Source organism: Elgaria multicarinata, chromosome 5 (genome assembly GCF_023053635.1).
Source record: "Elgaria multicarinata webbii isolate HBS135686 ecotype San Diego chromosome 5, rElgMul1.1.pri, whole genome shotgun sequence".
NCBI lineage: Eukaryota > Metazoa > Chordata > Lepidosauria > Squamata > Anguidae > Elgaria > Elgaria multicarinata.
Window position 1 is genome coordinate 23,147,029 of NC_086175.1, and position 16,235 is coordinate 23,163,263.

At 41.1% G+C, this 16,235-nt stretch overlaps 1 protein-coding gene across 1 annotated transcript in view; it reads right to left on the reverse strand.

Annotated features, from left to right (window-relative positions):
• Positions 1-9,764, reverse strand: part of DNAJC3 (DnaJ heat shock protein family (Hsp40) member C3) — a 48,829-nt gene extending 39,065 nt beyond the window's left edge. Inside the window, exons 1-3 of the mRNA XM_063126056.1 lie at positions 9,605-9,764; positions 3,164-3,274; positions 104-228 (exon numbers count right to left, since the gene is read on the reverse strand). Of these exons, the coding sequence (XP_062982126.1) occupies positions 104-228; positions 3,164-3,274; positions 9,605-9,686 (318 nt within the window). The 5' untranslated portion in view covers positions 9,687-9,764. The remainder of the gene's footprint in view (positions 1-103; positions 229-3,163; positions 3,275-9,604) is intronic.
• Between the last annotated feature and the right edge of the window lie 6,471 nt (positions 9,765-16,235).

A 16,235-nucleotide genomic window follows, 5' to 3' on the forward strand; every position in this document is an offset into this window, starting at 1 on the left:
ACTTACTGAAAAAGAGAGACTCCCATTTAAAAGGCAACATAAAAACAAAGACGAAAAGCCACTTTCATCCCCCCCGAAGGAATCTTTGGAAAGGATTGCTTACCGACGTGAAATCCTGCTTTAATTCAACCACCTTGCTTAAGTCACGAATGGCAGCTTTAGATTTGCCCATGGCTAAATAGACTGTGGCTCTTCTGTAATAGGCAAGGTAGTTATCAGAGTCCCCTTCTGCAAGTGAAGAAGTAGCAATCAGAACATTGCCTCCAGCCAGCCAAATCTTTGGATACAACTAAGCAAGCAATAAGGAGGAATAATGGCACCATTACAGGAAATTTTAAACAGTTCGACACCCACGCTTAATTAGCTGAAGGTACATTTCCAGAGGGCGGCCATGCTTCGCCTTGCATGCATTTGCACGTCTGAACCCGAGCGAACGTTTAAAATACGATCTGCATGAAGGCAGCCTTCAGCTTCCAGGTGACGTTTAAGGGCTTCAAAAGGTGAGCATATATGTGCATTCCAGCTGTGGAGTAAAGCCGAGCCCCCTACCTGCTAAAGCTTTTTATCTCAAATTGCAGGCCCACTTTCGGAAGGCTGTTTTACATTTCGGGTCTGGCTCCTGCATTTCTCATTCGCGGAAGGCCCCCTAATCATCTCCTCGCTAGAGATCAGCAGTGGAATGTTCTTATAAAGTATCCCCGTTAATTCTGCTGATACAGCAAGCCTTGAAAAGGCTGCAGAGACAGAAACATACCAAACCCTTGCTCCTTATTCTTATTCGAGGCAGGGAGGATTTTATGGGACTGTGAATGCAAGTATAAAACGCTCGTGTAAAATTAAGGATGCTGCATTTGAGAGTGGGTTTTTCAACAGCTCCAACCAAGTGCTTCTATCCAGAGCTTGAATTAACTGAAGTGGGGGTGGGTGGGGGGTGGTAATTAAATCCACAAGTCCCATCCCTGACTCTCCCCACTCCTCCCGACTTTAACCAAATCACGCCCACCCATAATCTTCTATTGGAGGCAATCACATGCACCTTTGGAACCAAAGACCCCAGAGAACGAATTTCAGCCTCATGAACTGAAATGTAACTTTCGAGTCAAAGACCCCAGAGAACGGATGCAACATTCAGAGATTCCCAAAAGAAAATTCTTTGCTACCTCCTCAGTCCCACAAAGCAATCACTCAAGTAGCACCCTTGGAAGGAAAAAAAAATGAAGTTAGATATACTGCAAAACTGCTGATTCTGAAATGAAAAGACCACAGACTCATCAGTTACTCTCCGCCAAAGGTCTGGGCTTTGTGATTAAAGACGCCGGATCACAGCTACTGCCTACTATCAATCAGGCCCTAGCATCTCTTTATATCTAAAAAGAATCCGAAACTCCTTATCACACACATAAAAGCAGCTCAAGGTTTAGACCCAAAAGACTTTTCTTGGTGGTACAAAATGGATGCGCTTGTGCCTCAACTCAGTAAAGTGAAAAGATCAAGCTCAAGTTCAACAGATGTAGCTAAGAACAATTCTGAAAATCGTCGCAGCGTGAAGCAAAGCTTCGTAGGTAGAAATGCTTATCAGCAGTGTTCCAGGAGCCTCCTTATCAAAGGGGCAAAGTATCAAAGGAGGAAAAGAGTCAAATGATCGGAAGGAGAGATAGAAACTCTCAAAGCAGAGAAAGCCAAAATAGCCTAAACGTTCATCATGCTCCTCATCACAGTGATGGCACTATTATTAATTATTATTATTACTATTCTCTTACCCGCCTCTCCCTTTGGATCGAAGCGGGAAACAACATTAATACAATGCAATATAAATCAAAATATAAAATTAATTAAAAGAGCATATAAAACCAATACAATATTAAATAACGATCAGGACATCTTAAAATTCTTAGGTTTAAAATTCATCGGGGCAGGCCTGCCGGAGGAGACTATTTATTTATTTATTTATTTATTACATTTTTATATCGCCCAATAGCCCAAGCTCTCTAGGCGGTTCACTGGTCTTTATGGCTGCCTTAAATTCGGAGAGAGTGTTAAGTTTGAGAGTGTTAAGGATGTTTTAATCATGTATGCTAAGTTTTTAATCAGTTTTTAATTTGTTTTATATTCACTGTTGTTCCCTGCCTCGATCCAAGTCGAGAGGCAGGTAAGAAACAAATTATTACTATTATTACTATTATTATTATTATTTTGACGAATCTCCTTCGGCAGGCTATTCCGTAGTCTGGGGGCTTGAATAAGTCCTGCACAATTCAGAACAAAGACTGTCAGTACAGCACTAACCATCTTCAATCTGCCATGACTATCTGAGCCTGAAATATGTATTGAAAGTTAACATTACCAGGTATGTACTTTTAATTTACAGAAACTTGAAAAACACCACTGCTGAGACAGACACCCAGTTAAGATGTAACAATCCCAGTCTGATGAAGCCATGTTCCCACATACTCTTCACATGCCCACTTTGAAAGAATCTATCTTGTTTTCTTAAACCACAATATCCAGTCAAGAAAACTAGTTCCAAACAAGAGTCAGATCCATCTTTGCAGAAGCCAGGTGTGTGAAGGAAGGCGGGAGCATGCAGGCACACAGCTCATTCTCAGGCTGATAAACCATGCTTTGTCGAAATTGAGCCGGGATGGGCAAATTATGAGACTTGCATCTCAGTTTAAACTACAATTACTTGCAGACATAAATACTCCGTCTTTGTTTCAGTTGGGGATGAAGAGGCCTGGCACCGCAGGTGTAATTCAATACATTCACTAAGAGTTAAAAGGTTAGATCCATACTTAAGAGTAGACCCATTAAAATCAATAGGACATAAATTAGTCATAACTTTTCTCGTTGATTTCAACGGGTCTAATCTAAGCAAGACTACATTTGGAATCAACCCATAAGAAGGGCATACATAGAACAAGTCATAGCACATCTACAAGTGATCCAGAATGGAAAGGAATAATACAGGAGGCTGCTTACTTAGTAAAAGATCATATATCTGCAAGAGGGGTGGTACACAGAGGCCCAAAATACAAGAGATTTTTGCTGCAGAACAGTAATTTTACAGAGTTCGATTCACTGGGGAAAGAGAAAATGGCAAGAACCGCTATATGACAAAAACCAAACGCTCTCAAATGGAATTCAGCGGCCTTTAGATACCTACCGATGGCAGCATGAAAATGAGATAAAGCATCAGCCAGCTGCCCAGCAGCCAACAGTTTCTTTCCCATTTCAAGTTGTTTTTCTACTTCTGCATTTATCCCACATTCTGCTCCTGCAGGAAGGAAAAAAATATATATGTAAGAAGCTGAATGGTTAATTATTTTATTTACCGTTTTTAAAAAGCTCTCACCATAAAGTTATTAAGAGAACATTAGAACTGACACATGAAAAACAGACCTGAGCTGTCTGGCTGCAAACAGAAAATGCTTGTGAAAAACCAGAAGCAGAGTTTCCACCCACCAACAGCCCCAACCAGCATGGCCAACGGTCAGCTATGCTGCGAGTGGTAGCCCAGAATATCTGGCAGTCACCAGGCTGGGGAAAACTGCTGTTGGACTGTCCCTTATATACAGACATAATAAAAAGTTATTTGGAGCCTTTTTTAAAAAAAAGAAAGTGAAATACAGGGGTGTTAAGGAAAAAACTGAGTTATTTATTACATTCAACTGAAGCATATGTGATTCAGAGGGTTGCACTATTTGCAGCAAAAGCTAATAGACGTAGAGCAAAGTTTTGGGATATTATTGGTGTGAGGGGTTATAAAGTTTCAGAGATATAAATGAATTGTGACTGAGAAGTAATTAAAGGTTTCTGTATGTTTGCTGTTCACCCATTTTACCATCATTTCGGTAATGGATGATGTATTTGATAGCTCTTTTGTTTTAACCATATGTAGCATTGTATAATAGTATAGTACAATTTCAAGTTTGTATGTGTTGCAATGATCTGTGGATTGAGCATTAAACGTTTTGTGGGGCTTTGTGAGTGGTCAAATGCATAAGCGAAAAGATCAGCTAACTCTGAAGGCTGGTAATTTTGGGATTATTATTATTATTATTATTATTATTAATTTCTTACCCGCCTCTTCGATTAGATTGAGGCAGGGAACAACAGCAAGCATAAAATTCTGATTAAAATATAGTATACACTGTTAAAAACATCCTAAAAGCAGCTTAAAATTCTACTTGATAGGCCTGCTGGAAGAGTTCAGTCTTGATAGTTTTCTTGAATGCTAAAAGACTGTCAAGCTGATGAGTCTCCTCCAGCAGGTTATTCCACAGTCTGGGAGCAGCAGAAGAGAAGGTCCTCTGGGTAATGGTTGTCAGCCTAGTTTTTGCTGACTGAAGTAGATTCTTCCCGGAGGACCTGAGTGTGCAGGGCAGATTGTATGGGAGAAGGCAATCCTGCAGGTAGCCTGGACCCAAACCATGTAGGGCTTTAAAGGTAATAACCAATACTTTATAATTTGCCCGGAAACTAATTGGCAGCCAGTGAAGAGATTTTAAGACTGGATGAAGGAGGGAGGTATAGGTAGAAGGCACTAGTTTAATACTTCACATCTCTACTTAAATGGATCTTGGCAACCTGGCTGGAAAAAACTCCATCCCAGACTTCAGATCCTCACCCAGCCAGCCTGGGTTCCAACACTGTGGTGGATGTCTCTTGCTTCATTTGGTCTTTATTAGCTGCAGAATATGCAGAGTATTTACCTATGATCCCTTATTAAGGCTGCAATCCTATACACACTATCCTGAGAATGAGCCCCATTGAACCCAAAGCAGCTTTGAGATTGCGAGGTTACTCTTTTATTAACTCAATAAAAATCATCAACAGAGTTCAACACAGAGACGAATTTAAATATGGTGACGTTGCAGTATTTGTTTTAGCGCTGATTAGACGCATTTGTCATAGGCATCTGAATAATGTGTGTGATTTAAATAATATATGGGATCTAAGTAGGCACGGTGTATAGGTGATGAAAATTGAAACAGGTTGTGAAGGAACAGACTGATTCGCTCCAGCTTGTTAAAAGGTGTGGGAAAGAAAAATCTTATGAATCTGATATTGGAACTGTCAGCCTGCACACTTCTACCACTAGCTCAAAAAAGCATGGTAAGCATGGCTAGCTCAAAAAAGCATTTTCTGCTCTTGGATTATACCTACGGCAAATGTTCATATTCAGCACATATTCAGGTCTGCTTCGAATGCACACCGAGATTAAATTCAGAGAAAGGGAAGAGAAAACTGCAGCAGCCATACTGATACCAGGGACCAGAAGAACTCTGGCCTGCTTGCACTGGCTGGCTGTACATTTGTGAGCCCAATTCAAGGTCATTTTGGCCTATAAAGCCTCACATAGCTCAATACTTGATGGAAAACCATAGGAGACCCTCTACAGCACAGGATTAGTGGAAATCAGAGCACTTTGCATGGTCAGAAGTGCTTTGCATTCATACAAGAGACCTTCTGGATCTCAGCCATTCACCACCACTGCATCATCTTGGGACTTGTACATGTGAATGAGCCACCCTGGATCGAATGCCACAAACAGAACTTTAAGTTCAGCTCACATCAGCTCCCACATAAAGCTTACCCATATTCAGTTGCAAGTCATCAAGGGTTATAAAAACAGGCTCCGCTTTTGAGAACTTCTGAGATGGCTCTCCTCCCAGTCCCACCAACATCTGATGTGCCTTTGGTGGGAACCCTAGAGAGGGCCTTCTCAGTGACCGTGTTCAGGCTCTGGAGCTCAATTCCAAGGGAAACCCACCCATCCATCAGCAGCAAATAAAAGCCTGACTTCTTAAACAAACTTTTGGCCTATTGGGTCAATTGAGTTTATTTTCAGCCACTCTGTATGCAATTTTAATTTCCATCTAAATATGATTTAACTGGCTGCTACTGTTTGATTATTATTTTATTTTTAAATTATTTACTTCAGAGCTGGCCCAAGATGTTTTGCTGCCGGAGTTGAAGGACAAAATCCCCCCTCCCACACACACACACACTCCACCTACAGAAGGTGACTGGCCTGGCAGTTGAATTTCATTCAACACTGGTGATTGGACAACACCCTCCACCTCACATGAGAGCTGTAGGTTAGCTTAGGGGGCACAGGGAAGGCTGCAGGTCCTCCAGCAGAGGGGAAAGGCCATGGAGCAGCCCACTGCCCCTCCACACCATACATCATCTGCCACTTCAGGCAACCACCTCACTCTGCCTAACGGTGGGGCCAGCTCTGATTTGCTATGTATTTTATGCTACTTTATTGTTAGCTGCCTTGGGCACTACACACAGAAAGGCAAAAAAATAATAATTTCACAAATGAGTATGGTTGGTTCAAACATGCATTCCATCAAGTGTACAGAAATCAAGTGGTGGACATCTATGTGTGGACAAGACGGTCTTCGGAATAAGTAACAAGTGTCATTACATGCCTTTAAGAATGCAAATATTATTGTTAAAATCTGCAAATTAAAGCAAACTGTTGTGTATTTCTTCCCTTCCTAGAAAAAAGCATTTAACTTCTAAGAAGGAAAACAATTACAGAAAAGCATTCAAGTTCAGTCCCTCCAATCATGAAATATGTAAGTCACAAGAGGCGTAACATTAATTTGTTTTGCTGTCCTCAAATGCATAGTGTGCTTTCAATGGGGCAACCCTATGCTAACAAATATACTTGTGCTTTCCAGCAAGTTACATTTCAAAAGAAAGAGAGGAAGCTAAGGCAGACTTTTTTCTTTCCTTTTTTCTTTCTCTTTTTGGTCTTGCACTGATTTCCAAATCAAAGTTGCCATTTTCCAGTACAAATAACTTTTTCCCTCTAAATGTTCAACAGACTCACTGAGCTCTGACAGCCAATATGATGATTTTCTTCCCCATTTCACGCATCATCACGGACAATAAAAACTCTGGAGGCCAAATTACATTATATCTGCGCAATCTCTTCTTACCTCATGCATGCCCTCAAAAAATATGAAGTGCGGTTATCTGGGTGTTATTAAGAGAAAAAACTGAAAGCAAAGTTACGCGAATGTCTATGAAGTCTATACAAGACTCTATTACTTGAGAGGAGTGAGCTATAAAGAAGCCAACTTTATCTTACAAAACCAGAGTCAGTTTTTATATAGCTAGAAATTATATATGAGTGCATGTATGCGTGTGTCTCAAAGACAAAGTACAAAACTTCAAAGAAACATACAACCATTAAAGGTAAAGCCAATTTATGTACGCAGGATAAACACATACTACGGCACTGTTGAGACTGTCCCACTTTCTATGATATTGAGGGGGTTACAAGCCTATATGCTACCGTGTGCATGTTTCAGAAAAGCTTCCTCACTTACAAAGCTAGTACAATAGGGGGGAAAGGTTTTTAACCTGGTCCTTTCACTGATATTGGGGAAGGCAATGGCAAACCACCCCGCTACAAAATCTGCCAAGGAAACGTCAGCAAAAACAGGCGTCCCTCTAGGAGTCAGTAATGACTCAAGTGCTTTGCACAAGAGGTTCCTTTCCTTTCCTTTCACTGATATGCTAGTTTTCTGATTCAGTGAGTGTCCTATGTGGAGAATATGAAACTCCTCCCACCTAGTCTGAAGTGGTACATTCCATCAGGACTGTACCACATGATTATTCTGAACGCATCGATGAGTTGTTACATCTTGATCCTCCACATATATCTTTGGAAGCATCATTTTGATTTTATTCAAGTTTTCTTCCATATAAGTGTGTTTAGCATTTCAGAAAAGCAGAGTGGCAATACTAGGAACAATTATTAATTCTCATAAAATATTCTTAGGTTAGATTTATGGGTAAAGAAGGTGATGCAGAACCAACACAAAGTAATTAATAAATGCCATTAATAAAAGCCAGTTCTATCATGATCTCAGTACTACAGATCTCCATGTATGCATTACTCTGACACTGTTCAGACAACACGCTAAGCCATGGTTAGGCTGCTAAACCTTTTGCAGCAAATGGTTAGTGAGTGTGTTTAAACCGTGGTTATGTAGCCACCATGGTTAGGAATGGTTCACATGACATACTAAGTCATGGTTCACATGACACACTAAACCACAATATTTAGCTCGACGTGCTTAACTACCATGGCTTAGCATATCGTCTGAACAGGGTCTATACCACAATTGTATTACTGAACTATGATACCATGGTATTATGTACCAAGTGCAAGGGCTCATAACCCACATAGACATCGTAGCTATAACTGTACACCAAAATAAGCACAAAAGGAAGTAGAGATGTGACAGAATTTTACAAGAATATTGCAGGCATTGCAATTGTGGAAATGTTCCCTAACTGCATTCTTACTGTGCAGGTCACAGGTTATATTTGCCTATAGAAATGTGTATCCCAAGATGCTCAGGACATATTGCATCGACGTCAGATTTTACTAAGAGGAAAATACTTTGCTAGTATATGATTATCATCATCAGAATGTCTATAATGCTTTTCTTAAATGCTCAAAGCGTTTCACAGACATTATTACATCCTTACAGCAGCTGCGTGGCATAGGGCAGCATTATTACTTCCATTTTACAGATGGAGCAGCTGAGTCTGAATGAACTGTGTCCAATGTCACTCAGAGAGTGATCAGGAGAGCTTTGAACAAAACAGGAAAGTAAAATTTTAATTGGACACTTTGCAGCTCATAGACTGCAGTCCTAAAATGTACTTCCTAGGGAATAACACCCATTATTTTATTTATTATTACATTTATACTCTGCTTTCCCCGCTCCCTCTTTCAAGGAACCCAAGCTGGCTTACATGGTCCTCCTCCTTTCCATCTAGGTTAGGCTATGCTGAGAGTCATTGAGTGGCCCAAAGCCACCCAGTAAGTGTCATGGCCTAGTGGGGACTAGAACCCGAATCTCCCAAGTCCCAATCCCACATTTTAACCACTGAACCCTACCGGTTCTCTCCATTGAACATAATGGTACTTCAAAGTAAACATGTATACAATACATTATATAACCTTGCACTGTAAACAACGGTACTATACCCTCAGGGAACAAAACCCACCAGGACCACAAATGTATCCATCTTCTCTCTAACCGAGACAAACGTAAGTCATCAGAGAGCCATGGCTACTACTGCCACATTTTGAATGTGCCAGTAGTACCCTCCTCTCAGGACACCAAATATCCTCCCCATATTGCCACCCTATCGCAACTTTCTTCCTGAACTCTTTCAAGCACCACTAACTGACCCCGCCCAGCAGAAGTCCAGCTTCATATTCTAAACACACGATCACGTTTTAGACCCTGTTAACCCCAACCCTACAAGGGTAACCATCACCCCTCCTCTGGTAGCAAGTACCCTCCTGTCTCCCAACTTTGAGTGCCCCCCAAAGCCTACTCACTTCTTCAGTTCACTATGAAGAGCAAGCACACACGCACCAACAGCTCCCCCCATCTCCAAAGGGGACAGCGACCCCCTCTTTTTGCTCCTTCTCACAGACTGGCAATACATCCCCTTCCCCCCCTCCCCTGACCCCTGTACTACTCTCCGGATAGCAAACGCCAGGGCTTGTCCCCAGCTCAGTTCCGCCTGCCCCACAGCAGCAGCGCTTCCTCCTCACCCTCATAGTGGAGATCCCACAGCACCAACAGCAAGGGCAGCGCAGAACCCCACTTGTTCACACAAGCCCGGAGAGACACCATGGCTGGACCACTCTGCCCCAACGTGCGCCACCCGACCCACCGAAGAGTTTAGTTCGGAACTCTGAAACTCTCAACATTCTAAGAGAGGTTCCCTGGGGTGGGTCGTGGGAGCCGCTGATTGGTTGCGCCGCCTCCCGTCCCGCCCTTGCTAGGGGAACGTGGAGAGCAGGAGAGGCTACTGTCAAAAGTCCCCGCCCCTTTCAGTTTGAGAATGCGCGTTAGAGATAGCTGACGCTGGAGCCCACGTAATCGTGCCCACAGTTGGTGCTAAAGTCTTTGCCAAATTCACTGCTCTATAAACACGACGAATGAGTTTCATTTCAGAAGGGAGGGATGATTCTACAGTTATTTTTAAAAGCTTCACAAGGCAAGTGAGGCACTACCTTTTGCTGAAGACGCAAGTGTGAGCTTTTGAGTTACACCGAATGCTTCTTCAACTAAGATTATTCAAAGTAAAAACTTTACATTTTAATTTTAAAAGATGATGCAAAGTGACAGGGTTTTATTTAACCTGGTAACAAAAAATGTGCTTAAAAACAAGGGTCCCTATCTGTACTATCCACAAAAAAATGGCCACATAAGTATGAAAGAAATCAGTGGGACAAGTTGATCACAGTTAATTTAAACCTTATTAATTTCAAGAAGACTTAAGCATAACTAAGGCTGAACTCTTATTTATTTATTTATTACATTTTTATACCGCCCAATAGCCGAAGCTCTCTGGGCGGTTCACAAAAATTAAAACCATCATAAAACAACCAACAAGTTAAAAACACAAATACAAAATACAATATAAAAAGCACAACCAGGATAAAACCACGCAGCAAAATTGATATAACGTTAAAATACAGAGTTAAAACAGTATAATTTAAATTTAAGTTAAAATTAAGTGTTAAAATACTGAGTGAATAAAAAGGTCTTCAGCTGGTGACGAAAGGAGTACAGTGTAGGCGCCAGGCAGACCTCTCTGGGGAGCTCATTCCACAACCGGGGTGCCACAGCAGAGAAAGCCCACTGGGAGTAAGCCCCATTGAGTTCAAAAGCATCAAATGTATATTATTTCAATTTAATTTTCTGGATCAGGGCCAAAGTGCAGGAAAATCTAGAATGGAATTTGCAAAGTTCATATTTAAACCATCCTGTTCCTTTTGTTAAAGAACAGCCACCTTTACTAGATTTACATCAGAATACCATGTACTATCTTTTAAAATGTGTGTTTATAGTTGGCAAAATTTACTTTAAAACAAGTCTTGTATATCTCAAAAACATGTGCTTCCAAGCATAGTATTAATATTGGCTTCCCAATAAAAAGGTAATCCTGAATTTTTGTTCTTGTGATTTTGTTACTCAGATTGTGGTCATCAAAAAAAAAAAAGGTCATTGCTTAAAGTTTGACTTGTTAACCCTAAATTAGCTAGACAATATACCAAGATGACTGTGCCCAGTCAACTTGCTAGCTTAGAAAGTTCAAATTAAACCCCTTCTTTATTGACATTTGAGGCATACAATCAAGGCAAAAATAAATTAAAGATACCATGATTAAATGCATGATTAAATGTTTGTGTGTTTCCCCAGTATTACTGATAATATCAAGGCCCTCTATTCTTTTGTTGTTCTTATCAGGACTGGGTTTTCTTTTTAAAAGGAAGAGGGATTCTTTGATTTTACTAGGGAATTTGCAAAGAAGAAACACTCTGATGTCTGTGAGCTTGTCAAGGTAACAACTAAAAGTGGTTTTGCAGGTAGAAGGAGACAAAATTATTTGGTCATTTCCTTTGGTCAACATAGGGATTACTCATTTCTTTTCTTTTAAAATTTTGTTTAGAGTACTGCTTACTGAGCAGTGCAATGAGTTAAATAGTTCAGCTCCCAGCTCAACTCCCAATAGCTCAGCCCCCAGCATGTTGGCTGGGCCATGCTGGCAGTTATAGGACTTTTTTCTGTCTAAACATACATAAGATTCCACTTTAAATGTACTATCATCATTACACCTCCCTCTCACCAATTCCAAGCCCAGGGAGAATCCAGAAAGCATATATACTGTTTGGATAACCGCACTATGCTTACACAGGTTAAGCTCAAGAATCTTTGGTGACTTACAGAGCAATCCTGGAAGGCAGAATGGATCCTGTAAATTAGGATGGGGCAAAAATGTCCTTCTACCACTGGAGTGGGGCTCTACTTACACTGCAAAGGCTCCTGGTACACACAGAGAAAGCTCAGTAGCGGTGTTTCTGCCAGCAGCACTAAACCCCCAAATGGAGCAAAATCCAGGGGCATGTAGGGGACAGAATGGAGGCTTCGATCTACTGAGTCCACAGTTCCTTCAGTCTACCAAGAAACTGCAGGATTAGGCCTAACAACTACCCCATTGGTTTCAATGGGGGGATTGAACATTTTCCTGCCCCCCCTTCCTGTTCTAGATGGCTGGTGTGAGCTGACAAGGCTTTAGAAGTTTCCACAGTTTTTGAAAACAAGTTAAGAGGGATGTCGCCAAGATAACTCGATACAACTTGTCCTGCAGCCCCAAAGCAATGTTATTAGAGCTCTTTCAATCTGAGATCCCAAAAATTCATTAGCCAATGATATCTATTTTGTTAACGGCAGCAAAAATGATTATTACCAAGAACTGGAAAAACATAAAACCAATCACATGTAAAGAATGGTTTATTAAAGTTTATTAAAGTTTGGCAAATTGCATAATTATTGAAAATTAGTGAGGCAGTTATATTAAGAGATGGTAAACAAAGGAATCCCAAATGTATAGAGGAATGGAAACCTTTTATTATGGTTGCAGAAATTATTCTTGCTTTGCTACTTCAAAAAAATATTGGCGTGTTGATATGTAATAGTTGATACTATGTGCTATCTAACTATTTGATACTTAATTTAATAATAGATAGATATATTTGGTGCTACATGGTTTTTTTGGGTTGAGTAACTAATATATTTGAATATGTAAAATCAAACAAACCGGTGGTGGTGGTGGATGGTCCATCACTTCACTTCCTGCTCCACACCACTTAGGGTTGCTCTGGCATGTAGAATCACCCATGGTATTTGGTCCTCCCCCTCCCAGTAATTAACTTTTCCCTCCTCTAGTTCTAGAACCCAGGATCATTGGTGGAAGAATGTGGACGGACAAAACAAAACTTAAGTTCTTCACACAGCGAAATTCCCACAACAGCTCCCAAAGATGGCTTGGAAAAGGGAATAGGCCAATGAATGGAGGGTAAGACAATTAATGGCTACCAGTCATGATGCCTACCACCTCCAGAATCAGAGGCAGCATGGGTATATAGATCTGTTCCTGGGAGAGGGCTGTTGCTCTCGTGTGCTGCTTGTGGGATTCCGTGAGGCACTTGGTTGGCCTCTATGGGAAATAGGATGCTCAACTATATAGGCTTTTGTTCTGATTCTGAAGGACTCTTCTTATATTTCTAACCTAGGACCCTATTGAGTGGAAGTTGCAGAGAAGCACAGTAGTTCTCCTGCACAGCTGCTCTTCATTTAAAGAACATCTCAGTAGGAGAACTTCCTGGTTGATTTTGCCTCTGCAGGCCAGCTCTGTCTGTTTCCCACTCTGCTACCTGACTCATGACAGCATTGCTTCTGATGTTGGTGAAGTCTATATTAACTGAGTAAACCAGGGATTCATAAAAAAAACTAGATAATCAACAATCTTCCTGAAATACTTTGTCGGACTTGTCACAATTAATGAGATACTTCTATTTTGCATATTTAGTGCTATGATTTGATTTAACTGACCAAGTGTGGGGAGGGAATGGGGAGGGTTATAGAATGTATTGATGTGTATAGTTGTTTTATTTCTAGTTTTGTTTTTTTTCTTGTTCAGTTTTCTTGAGTTTATTATTATTATTAATAATAATAATAATGTTAAAAAACCTGAGTAAACCAGGGATGGGGAAAGTACAGCCCTTCAGATGTTGTTGGACTGCAATTCCCATCATCTCTCACCATTGGCTATGCGCACTAGGGCTGATGTGGGTTGAAGTCCAACAACATTGGAAATGCCACACATTTCCCACTGCTGGAGTAAACCTTTCTTTTTACATGTGGAGGGATTTTAACTCACTTGAAATTAAAATTCTAATTAGGCGAAAGGAAGAACAGTCCAAGGTACAAACCAGAGGACAGAAAGAAGATGCCATGATTAATTTGAGGAAGAGTTTCTGTCCTAAACAGATTGGTAATTGTCAACTGCTGGTTCCCTCTCTTCATCTCAGAAATGATCAACATCTCACAGCTCATGCCACAGGACATTTTTATAAGTCTTGAAGGTGCTACAGGTCTCTGTTAATTTCACTACAGTTCTCAGTGTATGTCACTTGGGGGTCTTCGGCCATGGCTAGATCAGGCCTATATCCCGGGATCGTCCTGGGATCATCCCTGCACATCCAAATGACACACAGGGGATACTGGGAGCAGGCAGGCACGACCCCTCCATTTGCCTGGGATAATCCTTTGGTCTAGCTGAAGCATTCCCTGAGGACGAAAGTTTTTAATTTTGGTCAAAGAGAGTAGGGCCTAATCTACACCAAGCAGGACCTTCCACTATGAAAGGCAGGAGCCACACTACTGCTTTATAGCAGTATTGAAGTGCACTGACAACAGTTTGGGCCCATTGGCACATACCGTATACCGCTTTCATAGTGGTATATCCTGCTTGATATAGATTAGACCCAGGTATCATCTACAAGACAACAAGGGTGTCCTGGCTAAAAATCCAGCTCAAAAGCATCTATACCATCCCCATACCATGAAAGAAAAGTAAATATAATCCAGGGAAGATTGCTCAGCCTAAGCATCTCAGAGCCAGAATACCTACAATAATATGTTTCACATATCCTGGCTTTGAGAGTCAGTGTGGTGTAGTGGTTAGAGCACTGGACTAGGACTTGAGAGATCTGGGGTCTAGCTTGCACTTGGCCATGGAAGCTCACTGGGTGACTTGATGCCAGTCACGCTCTCAGCCTAACCTACCTCAGAAGGCTGTTGTTGTGAGGATAAAATGGAGAGGAGGATTATGTATGTCACCTTGAGTTCCTTGGAGGAAAAAAGACAGGATATAAATGTAATAAATAAAATAAATAAATAATAGAAGAAGTGATCTGAGTGAACCATAGGTTTGGAGGGAAGTGGCAGAAACTTGTCCAATTTACTGTATATCAGTAATGTTAAATAACAGACAAAGGGATCTTCAAAGTATTAATGCTACTAACATCCACTAGAGGCCACTAAAAAGATCATAAATAGTTTTTCCTTGCAGAAGAACCACACTGGCTGGCCTCTGAGGTTGGGAACTCGACCTTGGAGAGGGGGGAAAGGGGGCATTTCAGTGGGTGGGCTGGGGAGGAAAAGGGAGGAGACCACAGAGGCCAGGATATGAGCTATCCTGAGCCTCTGCCAGCTTCCTTCCCTCCCCTTTTGAAACACTGTCACCAGACAGGCAAAAAAGCCTCTCTAGTGAAAAATGCAGAGTGGGAGGACAGGGTAATGAACTCAGCATAGGATGCTCATAAGCCCCTAAAACAGTGGTGGCTGTGACCTCATCCAGGAAACACCCTGTTTGGTTTTTAAAATAAATAGCACTAAAGTTATCATTAAAGTAATGCAAGACCAATCCTATCTAGTCCTGGATTGCAGGTCAAAGTTGTTTTTTAAAATAATCAGTATGGCAGCCATGCCATTTAACTAAACAGGTTTTTAAATAGATCCATATTCACCTGCTGGTGATACTGCAAGTAATTTGGGAACTAGCAAAAATTCGAAGGAGTTTGTTTAAAAAGTTTATTTTTACATGAAGATAAATCAGTCCCCACTATTACATGGCTGCTGCTGAGAAGTGTTGGGATACAATAACCATCCAGTGACTCTTTTTGACTGCAATCAGGGGCATTGCTAGGCACTTAAAAGATTCAGGGCCCAGGATCACAAGACAAAAAAACCTGCATAAATTTTGCATATGCTAATTTATTTCTATATATGCAAATTTATAAATAATTACTATGCTTTATTTATATTTCACGGACAGCGAAGCCAGTCAACTAATTTCTCATCCAAATGATCTCAAATAAAATAAATTGTTTAGTTAATTTGCACCCCACTCCCAGATCATCCTAAATCATTAGTTCATATTTAATGAGAATTTATTTGCACTTGCTCCTTTTCCTTTCCCCCACATTTGTGTGTGTGTGTGGGGGGGGGAGATGGATGATTTCCCTCCCCAGCTGTAATCCCCCTTGAAAATTGCCCCCCTGCATGGCAATTTAAGAAAGAAATCTTTCATTGGCATTAGTTGGCACTCAAGGCTCTGGGAAATAGTTTCAGGGCTGGGACCACATGGGCCCAGCTCTAACAACGCCCATGGCTGTAACCCTCCACACTGCAATCCTTCACACATGCATTCCACCGTAGTCAATGAAAAGAAAGTTCACACAATTGTAGCCTTTGGGGCCACAATCGACCCAAAGCTGAACTCAGTTGCTTCCTTCCTAATAAACAGTTGGATCCTAATAAACAGTTGGA